We start from the raw sequence: 24,315 nt of genomic DNA, 5'->3' as shown, positions 1-24,315 counted from the left end.
TTTAAAAGTAGCCACATGCATTTACTACATGTTATACGTCCCGTAAATGGCCGTCAAGTTGTATAAAACCATTGTAATGGACAGTTGAATATAGTTCGCTCATCTCAGACTATACTTAATATTACTCATATTCATGTGTTGACCACATGTTTTCGCAGTCTTAGATCTTTAGATACAAGAATAGTTTCTGATTTGTGATTCTTATTCCCGGTTGTGACAATTTTACTGAGTAAGGATTCGCATGGCGGGTGAGGCATATATATCAGGAGACGCTTAACCTGTCGACACACACAGTCTTGATCCTTTTAAAGTTCATTTGATTCCCAATGCTTTTGTTTGTTTCCTTTGATTTGAACAGACATATTTACTTCTGTAATGTAATGTATACTCTATTCCAAAGGCGATTATCCGGTTGTATTGATTTTTTACACGAGCCGATGGTACTGCTAATCGAACGTTTCGCACTCGGAGATATGAAAAGTCCAGTAGCCAGCAATTCCATTAATAAAGCCATTTTCTGTAACTTTACTCTTGATAGAAAAAAAATAATCAATGAAAACACCAACGTGAAGGTTTTACTACTCTGATGACATAAATAACCAAGAGTGTTTAGAGTTTCAGAGCTCTTTAACTTGGTGTTTGTAATTGGTTATGCCTTCTAATTATTTTGATTGAACATTCTTGTGTAAACGAAACGCGTGTGTTTTAAGGCAATTTGAATTATTCATTGGCTGATTATTTTGGAGGATTCGAACGTTCACTGTACGAAAATTATGGGGGCCATGTTACGTCTCATTCACCCTTTCTCAGAGTACTCTCACATTTCGGGACCTTTAACACTGGACACTTTTAATTTGCAAAACACTCATTTGCAAATCCGCCGCCGCCTCTCCTTAGACCTACAGTGTCGTGTATATAACCAAAATGTGCGGAATTACATGGGATTCAATAATTTCATTGCTTTTCTGCTGTTATTATTATATATATTTTGTAATTTGATTTAGAAAAACATGGGATTTTCAATATCCCATGGGATAGGGCAAATCCCATGGGATTTACCATTATCCCATGGGATTTTGGTTAAATCCCATAGGATTTTTTTGGGTCCCATGGGATAATAGTAGTCCCATGGGATATTTGTTGTCCCATGGGACAAAATAAATCCCATGGGACTATAATTATCCCATGGGATTTTTAATATCCCATGAGACAAAATAAAATCCTATGGAATTCAAATTATAAATATACAGTAATGTGTATGTTACAATGAATTCTGTTTGGTAGTAAAAAGTTTATAATATATATACGAGTGTATTTTGTTTTTTTTTCATTTGTCACAAACATGTTTTTAATTTGCTTATATGACAATAAAGATTATTATTATTTTTGAAAGTATAATAATATTTAAAGTAAAAAAATAAAATCCTTTAACTGAAATAAAATGATGACATGTCTTAATAAAAGAAAAAAATATTGATTTGAAATCTTTGTCTTGTTTGTTTTATTATGAAAAATAGAACTGAAAAAAATATTTCATATTCTGACTGAATAAATTGACAAAGCACAGTTAATAGTTTACTCTTTTAATGAGGTAAATTTTCTTTGTTATAGTTCCACTGCAATACATGAATATGCAAACGATTTGAATCTCATACCTTTGTGGTGTTCATAATATTACGTTTATATTTGCAAATTTATAAAATAAACACTTTTCCTGTTAAGTTTTAGTTTTCTTGTTTCAGCTTGCTATGTACAATTATTCAGTCCACTATATAAGAGTCAAGTAAATAAATTATTTCATCCACTAGGATATTCCTACAATTCTTAAACAAAACATTTTTGCAATCTGTTCTTCAAAAATCTTCCTCCGTACATCTTTATTGGATGGAGCGATTTAAATGAGTGGACAAAGCAAGTTCATTTGGACAACAAAATACTAATATATTTTTTCAATCCTCCATTCTTTCAATTGATAATTACGTTGTTGCATTTACATGATTTAGTTCTTGTGCATCTATGATCATGATAATATGACTCCTTTTTGTTTATAGTCATTATGTTGAAATTTCCTCTTTCTTATGTAGGAAAAAAACACATTCCATTTCAAATTAATAAAAAAGTCACACTATGTAGAAAAATATCAACTTTAAGTTTTCAGTTCAGTATTGACCTGTTGAATGATGATCATGAAAACCAAGATGTCTGACCTACAAATACACAGAACTCAAAAATTATAAATGAAAAGAAATACAGCAATAAAATGGCTACTTTATCATGTTTATATACATTTTGATAAAACTTTCATTTGAATATTTAAAATCGTAAGAACTCTTATTTCAGTGCTTTTTGTCTATGGTTTTCATATTAGTTGTTTTTGTGCCTTGTTGCAGTCTTTTGAGTTAAGCCAATTGCAACAAATGTTTACAGTTTGTTCAAAGGTTGTGCTGTTATTAAAACCTCTGTCCTAGGTTAGGGGTGGGTTGAATGCTCACAAAATGTTTATTTTATTAGTTGATATTTGCTATGAATTAGCGGTCAGTAACTGTGAATACTAATAGATCGGTATGTTGAGTCTTTTTTGTTACAGGGAAAGAATAAATATCCAGCCACATATCGGGTCTGTGTTTTTGGTAGCTGTTTTTCTGCTTTGTTGCATTCTAATGAGTTAATAAAATTGAGAATGAAAACGGGAATGTATAAAAATAACCTGACTCAAGAGCAGAAAAAAAACCCTTTTCAACTGATTTTATAGTTTTTATATTGAACTGACACTTAAACCACTGTCCTTAATTAGAGGAGGATTTGGTGCCAGCAAACATGTTAAACCATGCCACATTTTGTAAGTGTCTGTCCCAAGTCAGGGGCCTGTTATTCAGTGGTTGTCAATTGTTGCTATATATCATATTTGTTTTTTGTTTATTGTTTTGTGCAAAAATCAGGCACTTAGCTTTCGCCTTTGTGGTGTTTCCCCCCAAGCATGTTTAGCATGGATAGACATTATGTCCTTTTTAAATGACACCATGCCCTTTTTGAATTGTTTTATATTTGTTTTTGTATTTCATGGCCTTTTATAGGTTACTATGCAGTATAGGGTTTGCTCATTGTCCAAGGCTGTACAGTGAACTAATTTTGTTAAATTTCATGTCATTTGATCCTTATTGGAGAAAAGTCTCATTGGCAATCATACCGCTTCTTATTTTTATATCAACCCTGCCATATTTTGCCTGTCCGAAATCAGGAGCCTGTACATAGTTCAGTGGTTGATGTTGGTTCACGTCCGTCATATTTGTTTTTTCATAACTTGTTCTTTTTTATGAATTAGTCTGGTATATTCGAAGTTTGAATTGATGTTTTGTTCCAAATTTTGTTTGTGGTGTCTTTTATAGAGGACTATATCATGTATAGGTTATGGGTTTTCTCATTATTTACAGGTCATCATTGGCCTCTAATAAGTAATTGCATTGCTTTCATCCACTTAATTGAACTCTGGTGGATAGTTTTCTCATTTATCATACCACATCTTATTTTCATAATAATCATTATTCAAGGGCAAAAACCTTTTATAGAAGTGGACTTACCATTCAGGCTTTGTTGACGTCTGTAAATCTATTTTTGTTGATAATCTCGTTTGTTTATAGTTTCCCTTTATCTTTAATGTTCTTGCCCTACACATAAAAGGGTAAACATTATCATTTAATGACAATAACTACTATTACATAATTAGTAGGCAACTGACAAATTTGGATCATTTGTATATCTTGTCATGCTCATCATTTTTTTTTGTTTAATATTATCAATATTCTATGAAAATGAGGTCACAGTAATATTAACCTTGGCAGACAGACAACTTCTTATTTTTATATGACACCTTGCAGTCATTCCATACACTTACAAGTAGACATATGCCTATAATATCTGATAAAAAGAAAAAACCAAGAAAACTTAGCATTGACCAAAGAACCATAAAATACGGTCATGGTTATATGAATCTGACAGACAGACATACACACCTTACAATCGTTACTTCCGCCAAATATAATTTACCTGTTGCTTAAAGCATATGATAAACTGACAAAACAATGCAAACTTTTCATTGACCAATGAACCATGAAAATGAGGTCAAGGTCATATAAAACATGCCAGACAGACATGTGCATCTTACAATCATTCCATTCACCAAATATAGGGGCCTTATTGCTTACAGTATCCGAAAAATAGACCAAACCACAAAAACTAAACATTGTCCAATGTACTATGAAAATAAAGTCAAGGTAAGACGAAACTTCTCAGTCAAACATATCATGATATGCACCTTACTATCATTCCATACACCAAATAAAGTTGACCTATTGCTAATTTGAAAATAAGAAAATAGAAAAACTGACCAAAAAACAAAAAAATAACATTGAGCAATGAACCATAAAAATGAAATCAAGGTCGAATAAAACATGCCAGACTAACATGTACATCCTTAAAAATTTTCATACACCAAATATACTGACATGTTGCATACAGTATTAGAATAAAATGCTCCGCTGGGTGCAGCTTGATACGACCGCAGAGTTAGAACCCTGAACAGTTGGGGCAAGTATGGACACAACATTCAAGCTTGATACAGCTCTGAATTTGGATTGCGATTAAATATTTGACACAGCATACCGGTAGGTTTCGGACACAGAATGAATGTGGTCTAAGAACTTAAAATTTTTTAATTTACCTATTATGGTCCAATATCCAAAATCTAAATACATACACGGTTAGATTCAGCATATCAAAGAACCCCAAGAATTCAATTTTTGTTAAAATCAAACTAAGTTTAATTTTGGACCCTTTGGACCTTAATGTAGACCAATTTGAAAACGGGACCAAAAATTAAGAATCTAAATACACGGTTAAATTCAGCATATATCAAAGAACCCCAATATTTCAATTTTTGATGAAATCAAACCATATCATTATTATTTGCTTTTATACATAAATAAAAAATAACCAACTTAAAATGGAAAATTTTAAAGAAAAAAAAAAGGAAAAAAAATCCCCCTCCCCCAATTTTTTTAACCCCCTTATGATTCATCACCCCCAAACTCTATCCCAGCCTTCCCTGTGTAGTATGGTACCTTGCAGTACAATTTCAGAGAGATCCATACACTTGAACATAAGTTATTGTCTGGAAACTAGAAAAATGCTTGTTTTTTGGCCCCTTTTTGGCCCCAAATTCCTAAACGTTTATGGCAATTACCCCCAAACTCAAACCCAGCTTTCCCTTTGTGATATGGAACCTTGTAGTACAATTTCATAAAGATTCATAAACTTTCACACAAGTTATTGTCCTGAAACTAGAAAAAAGGCTTGTTTTTTGTCCCTTTTTGGCCCCAAATTCCTAATATTTTAAGGCAATTACCTCCAAAATCAATCCCAGCCTTCCCTTTGTGGTATGGTACCTTGCAGTACAATTTCAGAGAGTTCCATACATTTGAACACAAGTTATTGTCTGGAAACTAGAAAAATGCTTATTTTTAGACCCTTTTTGGCCCCTTATTCCTAAATGTTTTGGGCAATTACCCGCAAACTCAATTCGAGCTTTCCCTTTGTAATATGGAACCTTGTAGTACAATTTCAGAAAGATCCATACACTTACACACAAGTAACTGTCATGAAACTTGAAAAATGCTTGTTTTTTGCCCCTTTTTTGGCCCCTAATTCCTAAAATTTTGAGGCAATTACCCCCAAAATCAATCCCAGCATTCCCTTTGTGATATGGAACCTTGTGGTACAATGTCAGAGAGATCCATACACTAACACACAAGTTATTGTCTGGAAGTTACAAAAATGCTTATTTTTGGCCCCTTTTGTGCCCTTAATTCCTTAACTGTTGGTACCATAACCCCCAAAATCATTCTCAACCTTTCTTTTGTGGTATTGAACCTTATGGTAAAATTTCATAGAGATCCATTCACTTTAACTAAAGTTATTGTGCGAAACCAATGTGTCTTCGGACGAAGACGCCAATGTCATACCAATATATGACCGCAAAAATTTTTTGCGGCCGGCCGTATAAAAACTGGACATTTTTACCTAGGAATAGTGATGTCTTTGACTAGGAAAATTAGTCTGGGGACATAAATTACTGACATCTGACTAAATATACTAGTAAATTCTGTATCCATGGACTTTTTATACTAGTTATATTTGTCTGACCAGACAATTTTTACAAGGACTAATTTATCTCTTACACTAGTTCTCAGAGGGACATGTCACCTTACCTTGACACATAATTCTGACTCTGAAAAACCAGTATTTGCTCTTACTCCGTAATAATACTGCATGCTTAGGGGAGAAGCAGCAAATACCAACTTTAAAGTCTTTGGTTTTACCCCGTTGGGTTCAAAATAAACAACCTTCCGCACTTGAGATGAACACGCTACCACGAGACCAGGCAGTATAATATAGAGTTTACCCAAGATTTAAAGTTTCCAAGCTTTTGCAAAAACTGGATCAAAATCATCATTGAAAAGCAATAACTTTTTAATAAGATTTAAGTTTCTCCTTAAATATTACAGTTTTAGAGATAAAAAGGCAAATTCAAGAGATATGAAGAAAACAAAAAGGTAAAAATCTGTATTTAAGGCAACAACTCCTATGAGTCAGCTGCCAGTTTTGATGCCATTTAAATGGACAGTAGTTTTTTTTTCAACATTCTGAACATTTCTACCCTTGTCAGATATTGTCTATCTATTTTGGCCTTTTGTAGCTTATTACGCAGTTTGGCTTTTTAGTCCATTGTTGAAATCTGTACAGTGACCTATATAGTTGTTAACTTCTACGTCTTTAGTTTCTGTTGAAGAGCCGTCACATTGGCAATGTCCAATGATACCATATTTGTATATGTTTTTGTCATGTAGGTGTAAGGGAGTTACCATTTGATTTTTATGGGGAGGGGGCTAGGATGAAAAATGTTGTCCTGCATTTTTTTTAAGTTGTTATCTCTGTCCTGCCTTTACATTTTTCACTCTATTTGGTCCTGCCTTTTTTTTATTAGTTTATCCCGCCTTTTTTTACATAAATTGTCATCCTGCATTTTTTTTTTACTCAAAACTCCTGTCCCGCCTTTATTTTCAAATTTCATCCTATATGAAGATAGATAGATAGAAAAAAAAATTAAAATAGTCTTGCAAGACGTCATAATTATTTTGACTACCTAAAGATGTAACCTAATTCTTACTTGTTTGGGGAAAAGGAGAATTAACCGAACCACTATTCAACCTAAATAAGTGAACTGAATTATTGTCTTTTGCAGCAGTCCGAGTCGACATCTGTAACTAATCATGCAAATTGATAGTCAACAGTATAGTACCTTTTTCAGAATGTCAGCTTACAACAAAGAATCACTGGTGATAGGGGAGTGTAACCAATAAATTGATCCTAAATCAGATAAGATTTTCCCAGTAACGGAGAACCCCTTTCTTTGAGTGACTCTTGAGTGAATATAAATAGTGACGGGTGTCTCACAAATAAACATAAATCTGAATTACAGGAACATCGATAAGCAAAGTAAACTTACATATTAATCTCGAAGTTATTTACGGTAAAGACAGACTGTGCTCTACAGAGCTTATGTTGTATTGTTATATGTATAACCGACTTTAAACAAATCTTTTATGAAGGTATATTAACTTATATATTTGCGTATATTACTCGGGGGGGGGGCACTTCCTATATACAAGGTGATAGGACGTGCCGCTGGAATAGGTCACTTTTTCCAGCTTGAAAATATGGGAATAGGTGGGGAAAATTATCAGAAATATATGATAAGGTCGATAAAGTTCCAATTACTTGTATATGCAAAGCCCTGTAATTTTTTCACAGCCGAAAGTCTCGCCGTAAGTAAACATTACACACAGAATCTTAGCCTTAAATATTCCACTTTTCCAACACACCCCACGAAACCCAACCAATATGGGAAAAGGTTACAATTTTACCCACGCAATTTATGAAAAGGTATACATTTTTAAGAACTAAATTATATGAAAAGGGTGGGGTAACAGAACCCCAGCGACACACCCTATCAATTAAGTATTGAAGTGCCCCCTCCCCCTCCCCCCGATGTATTTTACTGCTACAATCACGTACCCGTTGCTGAGCAGAGATCCATACTTTTAAGCCAGGAGCAGTCTATACTAACAGTTAGTATAGAAAGTCCCTGTAAAAAGGCAGGCAAATCCTAACAGTACTGTAACTTAATGATACATGTATATCAAGTTACAGCACCTCACCCAGCACAGTTAGCACACTGGTGTGTGTCCGTCTTATAGTATAAAACTGTGTAGGTTCATATCGTTTGATTCAACGTTTTTTCGGATATTTTTGAGGACCGTTGTCAACATGGTCAAATCCGACCTGCCACTTTGCAACCCGACCAGCAAAAATATAACTCGACTAAAAACAATGCCAGTCAAAATTGCTTTTTGAGACTGGGCGACTGAAAAAGTTTTAAAATGTGACCTTGTGACCCTACTTGGAATTCTCCATTCATCGGCGTGTGTCGGTGTTGCTAAAAAGGGGGCATTGTTTTTTTTTTTCTTGGAACAAAAAATTGTTTCTATCTTTATTAAAAAAAAATCAAGACCAATCATAAACTTTTTTTCAAAACTCAGTGTCGTATTTTATTATTTTCCCAACAATGTTTAATAAAAGCTTAAAATGTTTGTTTCACTTCCCTCTGACTTCCCTCCTGATTTTTTTTCTCAAGAAATTATAGAATCAGTAAATGGATATATATATATATATATATATGTCTGTGGTCACCGTCATGCATTTAGATAAGAAATTCCAGCATGCCGCATGATCATCAAATAATTCATGTGTATTTGTGACATCAACATAACTGAAACATTATATTATTTCCCAGTAATTATGTAAATCATTTTGATTTACAAGTATATATGTCTGGGACTTATGCATGTATATATCTCACAGGCACTTGTCTCAGAAAAAAAAATTCTATATACTTTTATTAAAGTATATAGGGGGGAAAATCAGAGACAAGTGTCTGTGACATATCTGTCAGTCCCAGAATAATAAATATAATTGTATCTTAATCTTTGGAAAAATCCAATTATTAAATTGTTAAATTCTTTTACTTCATAATTATGTCAAAGTATACTTTTTAAAGTTTTAAATTTTAAAGTAAAAATAAATATTCCGTTTTGATCTAGGGAAAAACTTTTTAAACTGTAATGACATGGTCAGTCAACTGATTTGTTGCATGGCTGATTACAGGTAATTAAAGCATGCAGTAATTTTCCATTACGACAGTGCGTGTACCCTGGGGTGTGTATAACGTTTTAGAAATACCATAGTTTTCTAGAGAACATCCTGTCGATGTGTAATACAGATTGATGACATTACACAAAATTTCTTTCGTTAAATGTAGTTAAGTATCTGTGTCCATTCCCTGTTGCAACACTACAAATTTTTCGAAGAAAAAAATGTTAAAATTTGAAAAAAAAATAATTTATATAAAATAAAGGAGAAAAAAAGTAGCAAATAAACTTATGTTATTTGCCTATCCTACAGAAGACAAGAAATTGAGGATGAATACCATTTCTTCTCAGTCTGTCCATGCTATACATCAATGAGGGATACCTATATACAAAGTATTAATAAAAATCTTAATTTCAATTTTATTAAATTGCAGTCACCTATAACACTGAGGCATATGACCGCACTTTTAAATAGCAGTCTGCCAGTCATTATAAAAATCACCATAAAGTATATTAATGATTGTTTTTTATTGAGAACATCTGTATAAAGTATGTTTCTTTTAATATGTATCCTAATTTTTTTTTTTTTTTTCATGAACATTAATAATGTGTTAATTGTCGATACACACATATTTATAGTTTTTTTTTCCCATGTGAATACCACTGCAACTCTAATATAATTATAGTCAATTTAACTATTGTCAGTTTCTTGTCTCAATACTGTTTGCCATAACCATTTAATGTAAATGTGTTTGTGCTTATAAATATTGTCTAGTGTCTATTGTAACTACGCATGGAGTAAACATAATTTCACTTTACATGTACAAACCCTTGAGAAAACGTATATATAGATGTGTTTAAAAAGGCCAATTCTCAGTGGATTTATTTCACACAAGGACCACTGGCACTTTTCTCAGAATTTTGATTCCTATATACCTTAATATAACATTAAAAGTATATAGGAAATTTTTTTTCTGAGACAAGTGCCTGTGACTAGGACATAAGATAACTAGAACTAAGCTTCAAATATATATGCCTATAAATTAACGGTACGTCTCAAAATCGCTCAGGACCTCCTGAGTGCAGACAGGACATAAAAAGTCACTCAGGACATGTACCGGTATGTATGTTTTAGTGAGCGTTGAGGGTATACATTCGATAGATAATTTAAATGTTGATCTTATAATTTTGGTTTTGATAAAATCAACCCAACATTAAAGAAGTTATTTGGGAAACGTCATGCATGACCGATGATCATATGCAATACCAATCATCATTTTGATTAGGACGTTTGATCTTTAATAATAAGAACTGATTGGTGATGGTTATAAACACATACAAGTAAACTTTGCAAACAAACAAAAAAAAAACGTGTCCTTGGAAAAATTATAAAAATACATGAATATTGTTTTTACAAAAAGAAGTTTAATACATTTTTCGTTTTGTATGTAATAAATGAAGCCATTTAGAAATATAAGAAATCTTCACATAGTCGGGAAATTTTCAATTCAAGTTATTTCATTTGAAAACGTTAAATAAATATAGATCTTATTCGATGTAAAATGTGGCGGCCTTGGAGATCCAAACCCCGTTTAAATAGGGTTTGTCTACTTTCGTCTATTGCCGAACATTCTATAATCAAGGATTTGTACAAATCCTTGCTATAATATAATGAATCGCGTCGCCAATATCACTACAATTACATAAATTACAAATACAATCTTCTCCTAAATATTTTGCATCTAACAATTTCAATAGGAAATTTTGAGTCGAAACTGAAGTACCAAATCTACAAAAAGAATCACTATTTTTTGTAGTAGTAGGCGTCGAAAACTAAACTGTTTGTAATCTTTTTTTCTCTCCTAAATTAATTGAAACTCTTGAAATAATTCAACATTATCTATAGACAGCTTACAAATTCAAATCTTTTTAGAAGTATATGAGTGTATAGTAATAATTTGTTCATTAACCCCCCTTTTTTCTTCTATAAAATTACATTGTAATCGATTTTATTTCCAAATTTGTGTTTGCTAGGATTGACACTTAGAACGTACAACATGCATAAAGTAACAAGTAAAATGTCACGATTCAGTTTTGGGATATTTTTTTCTTTGAATAAACTTAATTTTAAGAACGTTTCAGTATTTTTCTGAAATATTTTAAAAAGGAAACGGACTTGTAAACAAAATTTATTTTTGAATATTAATATTGAACAATGATTGTTAAGAAAACAATCTGCTAAAGTGGTTTGGTAATTAACTGGCTTCATGCTGTCAAAAATGTCTCCTTTTTATAAGTTTTTGAAAAAAAAAACTATTTGAAGGCGAATTAATCATTTCCGCAACTATCTATAAATAAATTTAATTCGTCAAGAACTTTCTCTCATATATTTAAACAATTGTAAAATAATTAATTTAAACTTTTGTACTGCGACTTTCTGTCCGTTTACCAATACTTATTCCTTGTTAGGTTTTTTCATATCTATTTACGAATACTTATAATGTGATAATTTTCGGAAGCTTTTATCCTATTTTCATATCAAACAACCATGTTACCCGTAGAACGGAGTTAAGTACAAATTTAGGAATTTAGTACTTAAAATTTTCAACAACAAAATTTTATACTTTCATTTACCTGGATTTTGTTCTACGCTTCGAAGCCGCCACCCTGTATCAAACATAGCCAACACCTCGCATGGCGTATTCACGATGTTGAGGGATTGACAATATACAATCAAAGTTAGCAATATACAGTAAGTAAGTAATTGGGTGTTGAATGCCAGTAGATCTGAATTTGTAAATTGAATTTTAACCTGTTTAGAATGTGTATTGTTGAATTGTTTAATAAAATTACACACATATGATAATCCAGGCTGATATGCATAAAACCACTTTAAGTTCAAAGTATCAATGAAACTGGGTCTGCATGAAAAAATGACTTATCACATAATACCAGAACCTATGTTTACTGTTAGATGATAAGAAAATATAGCTGTAGGCCTAGTTTACAAATTATTTATTCTTTTAATTTCTATTTGACTGTCTGGGTGCTTCTTATGTGTATTAAATGTTTGCGTTTTGTATGCTATAGTTAAGTTTTATAGACTGTTGTACGTCATTTGGTCGTTTTTAAGTTTTTGCCATGGCGTTGTCAGTATGTATTCGACTTATAAGTTTTATATAATCTGCATCTCTTGTGCTGTATTTTAAAATGTATCTTTACACATTCATCAATACACCAAAAAATATGAATAAAGCTTTCGTATATATAAAAATAAGGAGATGTGGTATGATTGGTAATGAAACAACTATCCGGGATATTTTGAGACAAAGTGCACGTATAAGTAGTCAGCCGAAACCACTAAGCGTTTTGCATCCATACGTTGTTTTTTTCCGGGATACTGACTGCATAGTATTTTATCAATGTACTAGTTAATGTTCTCGAGGGATGACCCTATTACAGAGACATATATACACATATGTGTATATATGTCTCTGCCCTATTACGTGTCAGTAACCTCCTCGACTCGGTTCATTTTTACGGCGGCTAATTTTTGTCTTAAGAATAAACATAATTGATAAGTTTCTTTCCCCTGCATTCCTCGATCGCACTTGTAAAGAGCACATTGGCCTCAAGACATTGGTACACTATACGTTACAACTCTTGCCGTCAGTACTCAAAATTGGAAAAATATTAAATAAGAAGGTATAGAAAATTAATGCACACACACTATTACCAACCACAGACATGATGTTTTTCTCAATTGGCCCAGAGACATATATACACAAGTCTCGTGTGATGCGTGTTTTTAATTGGATTTCGCTGACCACTGTTACAGTTGCCAATCTCTGTGTATATATATGTCTCTGATTGGCCTAAATCGTTATTCCGCAATACAACGAGGGTGATGAAAAGAATCTGAAAACCCACCACTTTGAACATAGGCACCGGCATGCTGTGAATTTGAAAAATTCCCAAATGAATAACTATCCATTACTTTTCTACTGTAAAGTTTTATTAAATACACATTTGATTTGAAATGGCATATCAGAGAGATATATAAACATATATCATAGGCTGGCCCTCCCTTATGAAAAGTTCTGGATCCGCCACTGTATATTCATAAAAAAACCTTACAAATTATCCAAAAGATGAATAAATAGTCTTTAAGGACTCCTGGAGTCAATTTCACAAAAATACTTACGACTAAGATTGATTATAAGTATACTTGAGTGGGTTTTACAAAAAAAAAACTTACAAGTAATCGTAAGTATACTGTATTGTACATGACTTAATGACTATCAATATTATTTGTAAGTTTTTTTGTGAAACTGCTGAATTGTTTTTCCATGCTTATGGTACATCTAAGTTGTAAGCTTTTTTTAAAACCACCTCAAGGGTATAATGTCTGCTCGCCCATAGACAGTCAGGGGAATTACTGAAATCAGTGATTTATTAATCACTCATTTAAGTAGCAAAATAGAAATTCTGTGATTTTGTAGAGTTTTACCAAAGTTTTAAATATACATGTACAGGTTTAAATTATATCTAATTATTAGTAAAATTGAAAAAAATGAAACTTTTGCTTCTTTTAAGTAGCAAGGTTTATGCCTTTGATGCAATCATTCATCTATAAATCCTATATTTGTTGAAAAATATGCTATAATGAAGCTTTACATAATAATCTAATGCTTTCGTAGCAGATTTTTTCCCAGCAGTGGGAGTATTTTTCCTGTATAATTCAAGGTTTCATCTTACAGATTATGTAATAAAATATTACTGTTCACAACCAAAATTTCACTGTTCGGGGGTGTTGAAATTAGTGAGGTATGATACTAAAACAAGTGATTTTCATGTCATTATCCCAGATTCAGTACAAGGTCATCACCTGACATGACAGGTTATCCTAAAAACACAGATTGGTTCTGATAATTTTAGCAACATAATTAGTCCCTGGATCATTAGAAGTGTATGTTTAAAGCTACAATAGAATTAAATCACTTAGTCTAGTGATTTATTTGTACTACTTAAATAGGTGATTATTAAAGAAAGACAACTCTTACTTCCAACATTTCTGAAAAAATGTTACTTAAATCAGTGATTTCTTAATCATTTAAGTAAGTTCCCTGACTGATAGAATCCGTTTGCCCTATTTTTATCAAAAACGAAATATATTGATATTAATAGTATAAAGGTTAAATGATTTATTCATACATTTTTAATTGACTAGAATTATTGAGGAATTTAAACCATTCCTATTTTTAAAAAGTGACAAAAATAAAATTTATATATAACAGGGTGATACAAATGAGAAAAACTCAAGAAATTGTTTTCAATTAAGATAAATACATGCAGTTAATAATGGTTTTCAGTTGTTTTTTAAAGCAGAGGCAGATTTAGTGGGGTGGGGGTTCGGGGCCCCCTTTTCTTGAATGAAAAAAAAATGGTTGATTATATAGGGAATCACTGAAGCATGACAGGAGCAGGCCCCCTCTTAGCTTTAGGCAGTCACTTATGAAAATTTCTGGATCCACCACAGTGCAAATCAAAGGAAAATAATGTAAATTATCTGGTAGTAGTAATACAATATAAATATTATTCAAAAATAAACATTATACATCAAGATAATAAAATAAAATTTAAAATCAGGGCGAATGGACCCAGGGCAAACAGATATTAACTTTATCAGGTGAATCAGGGCGAACGGACCTGGATCCAAACTCCAGTAGGGTAACTCCTATAGGTCAAAAGTTCATGTTTATAAATTTCGTCAGGTCACCAGTACCTCACTAATCAAAATGAAACAACATGTTACAGACAATTTACATCTTTAATTTCAACATAATTTAGGTTATAAATATCTTTCTGCTACATTTTTGGATAAATACTCAATTATCCGGCAAATTCCAAGTTGAAACTTCTTCAGCAGGCCTATCCCCACCAGAGACCAAACGATGCACAAGTTAGGTATAGGTAACGATATGAATGCAACAATGAGCAAAAGCCATACCATCTAGCTAGCTTTAAAAGGCTTTGAATAATAATAATAAATATAAAATAAATCAAACAAGGAATTTAATGGTTTTGGGCAACTGTTTTGAATTTAAAAGAAAGCTTTAACAATGTTAATTTTTGTGTGCATTTATTGTTGCTAATTTTGAATAATGGACAAACATGTGAGATTGATTATTGTGATTTAAGAAAAACCTGCATACATAAAATTGAAAATGGAAATGGGGAATATGTCAAAGAGACAACAACCCAACCAAAGAGAAGACAACAGCCGAAGGCCACCAATGGGTCTTCAACACGGCAAGAAAATCCCGCACCCGGAGGTGGTCTTCAGCTCATAAATATGTATCAGATATAAGAATTCAATACAGCTCTCAGTCGCATTAAATAATAAAAACCTCACAATAAGTTCTGAAAATCAGAATGAACAGTATTGTAAGATTCTCAAAGTGTACACATGCAGTTATGAAACTTAAATTAATCATGCTAATTTAACATGTTAAAGATTGGCATACAACTTGGAGTAGCCGTATGGCATTGTATAGTGTAATGAATTCAGGGGATAATGGCACTACCTCTTTGATTTTAAAGTCCTCAGAATCAATCTTTAATATTAATAGGCATACTCTTGTACAAAGGAATATAAGTATGCAATAGACATATGGTCTTCAAAAATAAGAGGTATCCATGCTATACATTTATGACAAGATCTTAATCAAGTATTAATTTTGGTTTGTTTAAATATTTCGGAGGTTAGTAAGACTATGACATCCTTTTTTGTGATGATGTTTTTGTTTAAATTTGGAAAAATTGTTTGTACCAACAAAAATAAATACACAAAGTTATTTCAGAATTATGTGTTTATCATTTTTTTTTATGTTTAGGTTGCCAGCAAGATGAAAAGAACAATGCAGTTCAAAAGTTAAAATGTGGATAAGCTGATGTACAAGGTCCTACTTTTGCAGATTTTCATATTTTGCATGAATGAATTTGAAGTTTATATCATGGAGGGCAGAGAAAGAAAAGAAACACTTCAATTTTCCTGCTTCTGAAGGATAAATGTAAAACATCTTGTTCCGTAAGTTTTATGCTCTGTTTTGATACTGTTTGTGCATCCATCTGTCTTTCTCTAAATCATATTCACTTAAAGTTTTTGGTTACAGTTCACCATGAACTTCAGTTAGGAACTTGTGGTTTTACATGTATATACTCAAAATTTAGTACTTTAAAATGTTCATGTATTTTTGTCGAGCCTGCGACTTTTGTCGCAGAAAGCTTGACATAGGGATAGTGATCCGGTGGCAGCTACGGCGGTGGCGTTAGCTAACTTCCTAAAAGCTTTATATTTTAGAAGGTGGAAGACCTGGATGCTTCATACTTTGTATATAGATGCCTCATGATACCAATTTTGTCTGTCACATGTCCATTATCCTTGACCTCATTTTCATGGTTCAGTTGCTACTTGAAAACAAAAGTTCAGATTTTTTGTAATGTTAATTTCTCTCTTATTATGAGTAATAGGATAACTATATTTGGTGTGTGCGTACCTTGCAAGGTCCTCATGCTCGTCAGAGAGTTTTCACTTGACCTAGACCTCATTACATGGATCAGTGAACAAGAACTTAGTCTTAGATGCATGATTTTTTTTATTAGTTGTTAGTGGCTTTGGACTAGCTGTCAGTAACTGCGAGTACTCTCAGATCTGTACTTAGTGTCTTTTTGGTGTTTGGATGTACAAGTACCACTTGTATTTGTAGTAATTGTATTTTTATACATCTGATGAGTTAAGCCTCTTTCAACTGATTTTTATAGTTCGTTCTTATGTTGTACTGTTACACCACTGTCCCAGGTTAGGAGGAGGGTTGGGATCCCGCTAACATGTTTAACCCCGCCACATTCTGTATGTATGTGCCTGTCCCAAGTCAGGAGTCTGTAATTCAGTGGTTGTCGTTTGTTTATGTGTTACATATTTGTTTTTCGTTCATTTTTATACACCCGTTTATGGTATACCGTTGTCCGTCCGTCCGTCGTCAACATGTCAGACATTAATTCAAAAACGCTTTAACCAATATGCATGAAACTTTGGTGAATTGTTTATATATGACGTGAGCTCCCTTTCATTTTTTTATAAATTTCGGATTTACCATTTCCGAGTTTTGAGGTTTTATTTATTAAAAAAGGGGGGATTTTTCAGTTTTCGGACAATAATTCAAAAACAATTTCACTAATTTGCATGAAACTTGTTTGAATTGTTTATATCTATTGATGTGAGCTCCCTTTCGTTTCTTATAAATTTCAGGTTTTCCGTTTCCGAGTTTTGGGGTTTTATTCATTAAAAAAGGGGGGATTTTCAGTTTTCCGACAATAACTCAAAAACAATTTCATCAATTTGCAAGAAACTTTGGTGAATTGTTTTTTTCTATTGACATGAGCTCCCTTTTGATTTTTATAAATTTTAGACTATACATTTCCGATTTTTGGGGTTTTATTCATTACAAAAAGGGGGATTTTCCAGTTTTCGGACAATAACTCAAAAATGCTTTCAGCTTTTTTAGCTCACTGGGGCCCTTTGGCCCCATGTGAGCTTATGCTATCACTTGGCGTCCGTCGTCTGTCGTCTCCATCTGTCGTCGTAAACTATTTCAAAAATCTTCTCCTCTGAAACTACTGGGCCAAATACCTTCAAACTTTAAATAAATGTTCCTTAGGGTATGTAGTTTATAAATTATATCCGAAGTTTTGATCCATCGACAAACATTGCTGCCATGGCTAAAAATAGAACATGAGGGTCAAATGCAGTTTTTGGCTTATATCTCAAAAACTAAATCTTTTAGAGCAAGTGTGACATGGGGTAAAATTGTTAAATTGGTCAAGATATATCAGCCCTGAAATTATCAGACAATTCGAACAACCCATTGTTGGGTTGCTGCCACCGATTTGGTAGTTTTAACAAAATTTTGCAGTTTTTTGTTATTATTTTGAATATTATTATAGATATTTATAAACTGTAAGCAGCAATAATGTTCAGCAAAGTAAGATCTACCAAAAAGTTAATATGACCATAATTGTCAATTGACCCCTTAAGGAGTTATTGCCCTTTAAAGACAGTTTTTACACAATTTGTTCATCAAGTTTGCTAACATTTAAAAATCTTCTCCTCTGAAACTACTTGGCCAATTACCTTCAAACTTAAAGTAAATGTTCTTTAGGGTATCTTGTTTATAAATTGTATCCGAAGTTTGTATCCATCGACAAACATTGCTGCCATGGCTAAAAATAGAACATGAGGGTCAAATGCAGTTTTTGGCTTATATCTCAAAAACTAAATCTTTTAGAGCAAGTGTGACATGGGGTAAAATTGTTAAATTGGTCAAGATATATCAGCCCTGAAATTATCAGACAATTCGAACAACCCATTGTTGGGTTGCTGCCACCGATTTGGTAGTTTTAACAAAATTTTGCAGTTTTTTGTTATTATTTTCAATATTATTATAGATATATATAAACTGTAAGCAGCAATAATGTTCAGCAAAGTAAGATCTACAAAAAAGTTAATATGACCAAAATTGTCAATTGCCCCCTCAAGGAGTTATTGCCCTTTAAAGACAATTTTACACAATTTGTTCATCAAGTTTGCTAACATTTAAAAATCTTCTCTGAAATACAGGTGAGCGATTCAGGCTCTTGAGAGCCTCTTGTTTATGAAACTTTGGTAAATTGTTTATATCTATTTTTGTAAGCTCCCTTTTGATTTTTATAAATTTTCGATTTTACGTTTCCAAGTTATAAGATTTTATTTGTTTATAGTCTGACAACAAATTTACTAAGTATTGCGCAACAGTACAGTGTATTGCACAATAGCAAGAAATCTTTAATTGAATATAAATTCATTTCATATAACCAATTTCAAGTTCTTTGACTACATTTTAATATTCAGAAACCTATAATATGTCAAATATTTAATTACATTCCAAATTCAGACCTGTATCAAGCTTGAATATTGTGTCCATTTTTGCCCCAACTGTTCAGGGTTGGACCTCTGCGGGCGTATCCAGCTGCGCTCAGCGAAGCAGTTTATTTGTACATAAATTAGGCCGTTAGTTTTCTCATTTGAATTGTTTTTACATTGTCATTTCGGGACCATTTATAGCTGACTGTGCGGTATGGGCTTTGCTCATTGTTGAAGGCCTTACGGTGACCTATAGTTGTTAATTTCTGTTTCATTTGGTCTCTTGTGGAGAGTTGTCTCATTGGCAATCATACCACATCTACTTTTTTATATTTAAGGTTAAGTTTTGGTGGTCAAGTCCATATCTCAGATACTATAAGCAATAGGTCTATTATATTCAGTGTATGGAAAGACTGTAAGAGGTACATGACCAACTGGCAGGTGTCATCTGACCTTGACCTCATTTTCATGGTTCAGTGGTTATAGTAAAGTTTTTGTGTTTTGGTCTGTTTTTCTTATACTGTATGCAATAGGTCTACTATATTTGATGTATGGAATGATTGTAAGGTGTACATGTCTAGCTGGCAGGTGTCATCTGACCTTGACCTCATTTTCATGGTTCAGTAGTCAAAGTTAAATTTTTGAGTTTTGGTCTTTTTTTCTAATACTTAATGCAATAGGTCAACTATATTTGGTGTATGGAAACATTTTATGATTTACATGTCAGTCTTGCAGGTTTTATTTGACCTTGACCTCATTTTCACGGTTCATTGCTCAGTGTTAAGTTTTTGTGTTTTGGTCTGTTTTTCTTAATCTATAAGCAATAGGTCAACTATATGTGTTGTATGGAAGGATTGTAAGCTGTACATGTCTGCCTGGCATGGTTCTTCTGACCTTCACCTCATTTCCATGGTTCATTGGTCAGTGTTTAGTAATCTTGGTTAAGTCTGCTTCTTAGAAACTATAAGCAATAGGTCAACTGTATTTAGTATGTTGAATGGTTGTAAGATGTACATGTATTTCTTGTCGGGTTTATATGACCTTGAATTCATTTTCTTGGATCATGTTGAGTTTATGTGATAGTTGTAGTAAAGCTTTATATTTAGGACTATCAACATGATATCAATGATTAGTAAAGAAGGTGCAACATTTCAGCGTGTGCACTCTTGTTTATACATTATACACCGCATTTACTGTTTTTACCCTGATTTTAGGGATCACTGAACATAGAAATGTCATAATGTGAAATTATAGTACATTCTTAGGATAACGTTTTAGGTTAAGGTACATAGCTTACCATGAAGTTGAATTTCATACACATGTTCATTATGTGGTGAACTTAGATTTTGAGCCTGATTAAATGATTGACTAGACATTGACACATGCTAGTGTTTGCCAGGCATGGTGTCCTGTACTAGGAATTTGTCCTGTACTAAGAACTTTTGATAGTACTCGCTGAGTATGGAGTTTTTGTGAAAGTTTAATATTAGTGAGATTTTTGCATGACATCCTGTCAACTGCTTGTTTATCATGTTTATACATCATGTACATGTTTTAAAATAAATATCTGACACATTGGTGTTTTGTGAACTTGAAAATAAGTTATTTGATAGAATAATAATGTTTTGAGATTATCAAAATAAAAAATATCCCATTTTTACTATTAATAATTAAGTATTAAAAAAAGAAAATTTAGGATATATGTATAACCATATATAAAAATGAGACAGCAACCGAACAACACAAAAATAAGAAAAACAAACAATATAATTTTTTGTATCAATGTTATAATTTCCAACATGTCCAAAGAATTCAAGGTATTTTCTCATTGAAATAAAACACAAGTGGAACTCTTTCAGAACTTCAGAAGCTTAAATATGTTTTGTTTGTTGGCGTTTTGTATAATATATTGCAAATTCTTGTGAAAAATGGAATGTTATTGTAATTGCCTAAAGTTTTAACATTGATCTATATATATATATATATATAACTGGGGAAAATACCCAAATGTTATAAAGAAGAATACATAAATTGATTGTTATATAATATTAAAATAGGAAGATGTGGTATATTGCTAATTTGACAACTCTCCATCAGAGAACAAAGGATGTAGGAGGTTAGCAACTGATGACACTGGACAACCTTCAACAGTCAGGAGCTTAGCTATTTTTATTGAAAATCATATGTTATTGCTACATGTACAATTTTTTATTATCCATAACTTCGGATTTTATTTGTTCTTTTTCAGAAGGATTGAAATTCATCACTTAGAATAAAAGGAGAAAACACAGAAACAAGACCAGAATAAATTCAAAGACAAAAGTCAGATCAGTTATTATTTTCATCACTCAGTCAATGAATTGAAGTTCTATTAAATATCTAAAGTCAAAAGATATTAAAACCACAATAATGACAATGTTCTGTGCTGAATGGCCAAAAAGTGGACTATACATTACGATTACACAATGCTGGATGATAAGAAACTATTAATTTTTTGGGTGGAGGGATATCCTGAAAAAAATAGATTTATGTAAAAAGCTACTAGTATGTTAAGCCTAATAAAAGAGTTTTCGTTGATTTCAAATGGGAAAAAATTGTGTTTCAAAAAAGTATTCTGCAATTCATAAATAAACATATATTGATACTTACATTATCTACTTTGTTGTTTAAAAGTTTAGTTTTGAACAGTTATAGAACAATATAATTGCATTAACATTTCCAAGGAAAAAAAGATATACAACTAAAAAGATTCATCTTAAAACAATTTACTACCAAACAGAATTCATTGTAACATACACATTACTGTATATTTATAATTTGAATCTCATAGGATTTTATTTCATCCCATGGGATATTAAAAATCCCATGGGATAATTATAGTCCCATGGGATTTTTTTTGTCCCATGGGACAACAAATATCCCATGGGACTACAATTATCCCATGGGACCCCAAAAAATCCTATGGGATTTAACCAAAATCCCATGGGATAATGGTCAATCCCATGGGATTTGCCTTATCCCATGGGATATTGAAAATCCCATGTTTTTCTAAATCAAATTACAAAATATATATAATAATAACAGCAGAAAACCAATGAATTTATTGCATCCCATGTAATTCCGCACATTTTGGTTATATACACGACACTGTAGCTGTAAGGAGAGGCGGCGGCGGATTTGCAAATGAGTGTTTTGCAAATTAAAAGTGTCCAGTGTTGACTTTTAAAGCTGACTTATGGGTGTTGCTCATTATTGAAGACCGAACAGAGACCTATATCTGTTAACCTCTATGTCATTTGGTCTCTGGGTAAGAGTTGTCTCATTGGCAATTGCATCACATCTTCTTGTTTTTTCATATTTAATGACCCCTTCTCTGAGTAAACTCATATCAATGTAAAATGACCCTATCTCTGAGTAAAATCTTGGAAGGGGAAAATGACGTTTTCTTTGAGTAATCTCAAGCCAGGGTTTAATTACCCTTTCTCCAAGTAAAATCATTTGAAAGTCCCTTTGGTATCTTCCCGCCACATCAATACAATGCTTCTCGCTCCTTTAGTATTTTCGTATTGTAACTTATTTCAATAATAATAACAACTTGTATTCATCATTTCGTATGGCTAAGTTATATATATAATTATAATTATTAGTCATGTTGCCATCACATTATGAGCGCTTCATTTCTACAAAAATGGTGCTGGTATTTGTAAATTGAAAATACCTTTCAACTGACAAACTGCCCTATGTTCTGAATAACACGCGATATCAATCCATTTTTCAGTCCTTGTATGACCGACGACACAATTTTCTTTTGTGAATCCATTTGGTTCATCTACAAAAATCCATATATTTTTTTTTAAATATACCGTAAAAGTTACTATAAGTGCACCAGTTTAGGAGAAGTGATTTCATAACTGTTTTCTCATAAAAAGAAATGTCTTCCTAATTTTGAGGTTACCTTTCCAAATCAAACGAAATGAATAATATTGTTTTCAAATAATAAACGCATTGTGACGTCATAAGCTAGGTTAGATAGGATATAATGCTCGATTAATTTGTTGTGACGATATTAGCCGGGCAAGATATCGAAATAAGTTTTGATTTTCCATGAGCTTAATTTGATAACCTAATCAGAAACATGGGTTAATATGGCATGTTTACTTCCAGTCATAAAATTATAAAAATCCAAAAACAACGCTTTATAATGATCTTTGTATAGTTTCGATATTTAAAATAATCTTTGTATATTATCGAATATAAAACTTTTTGGAATATCTAATATTGATGAATATATTAAAATTTTGAGATATGTGTAGAAAAAACATTCTGAAATATTTTATTTCATACAACTTAAAAATTGAAAAAAAATTTGTTCTCCCATCAAACAAAGAAGTTTCTTAGTGAGTAATAATATGAATTTTCTAGAACATGTAGAAGATGTTACCTTTCCATCTCTGTAATAAGCTATATAGTTTATTGAATTTAAAAATGAATGTTTAAGAAAGATGAGAAGATACCAATTGACAATAAATAACCATAAGTCGAAGACAAATAACTCAAAATAAGAACGACGAAGATACAAACAGCAGGTCTTAAGAAAACAAATAGAAAACTAAAGCTTGATTAACACGCGACCATCGACAACCTGTGGTTAAGCACATGTGCTTCGAGAGGATAAACATATCTACACCAATAATTGCACCCTTTTTGTCTATCATGCTATCTCGATTTCCGTGTTACGTCGCAATTCAGAAAAACACAATTATGGTGTTGTGGCTATAATAAGTGGTCGTCTCTAACACAGATAGTCCATACCGACAAGCCACATTGAGATTGTCTGTTTGAGCTTTTGTGGTCAACATGAAACTTGGTACACATGTTTATCATTAAGGGAACATATAATATATTTAAGGTTTGGATTCAGGTTTCGCGGTTCATTGAACAAAGGAAATGTGATAGTGCCAATTTGGCATGGTGTCATATGGACACATATTTTTGATGTTACTTGTTCTTAGATTCGATCAGATGATTCAATAAAAAAAAGAGATGTGGTATGATTGCAAATGATACACCTATCCACAAGAGTTCACATAA

The 24,315-nt window shown here is 32.3% G+C and overlaps 1 protein-coding gene across 3 annotated transcripts in view; it reads right to left on the bottom strand.

Annotated features, from left to right (window-relative positions):
- LOC127714841 (uncharacterized) overlaps nt 1–24,315 on the bottom strand; it is a 64,747-nt gene that overhangs the window by 4,451 nt on the left and 35,981 nt on the right. For all 3 annotated transcript variants that reach the window (XM_052220875.1, XM_052220876.1, XM_052220877.1), the window contains exon 4: nt 22,943–23,053. In XM_052220875.1, the coding sequence (XP_052076835.1) occupies nt 22,943–23,053 (111 nt within the window). The remainder of the gene's footprint in view (nt 1–22,942; nt 23,054–24,315) is intronic.

Source organism: Mytilus californianus, unplaced genomic scaffold (assembly GCF_021869535.1).
Source record: "Mytilus californianus isolate M0D057914Y unplaced genomic scaffold, xbMytCali1.0.p SCAF_9, whole genome shotgun sequence".
Classification (NCBI taxonomy): Eukaryota; Metazoa; Mollusca; class Bivalvia; order Mytilida; family Mytilidae; genus Mytilus; species Mytilus californianus.
Note: the sequence above shows the minus strand (reverse complement) of the source record. Positions and strands in the feature narration are given on the sequence as shown.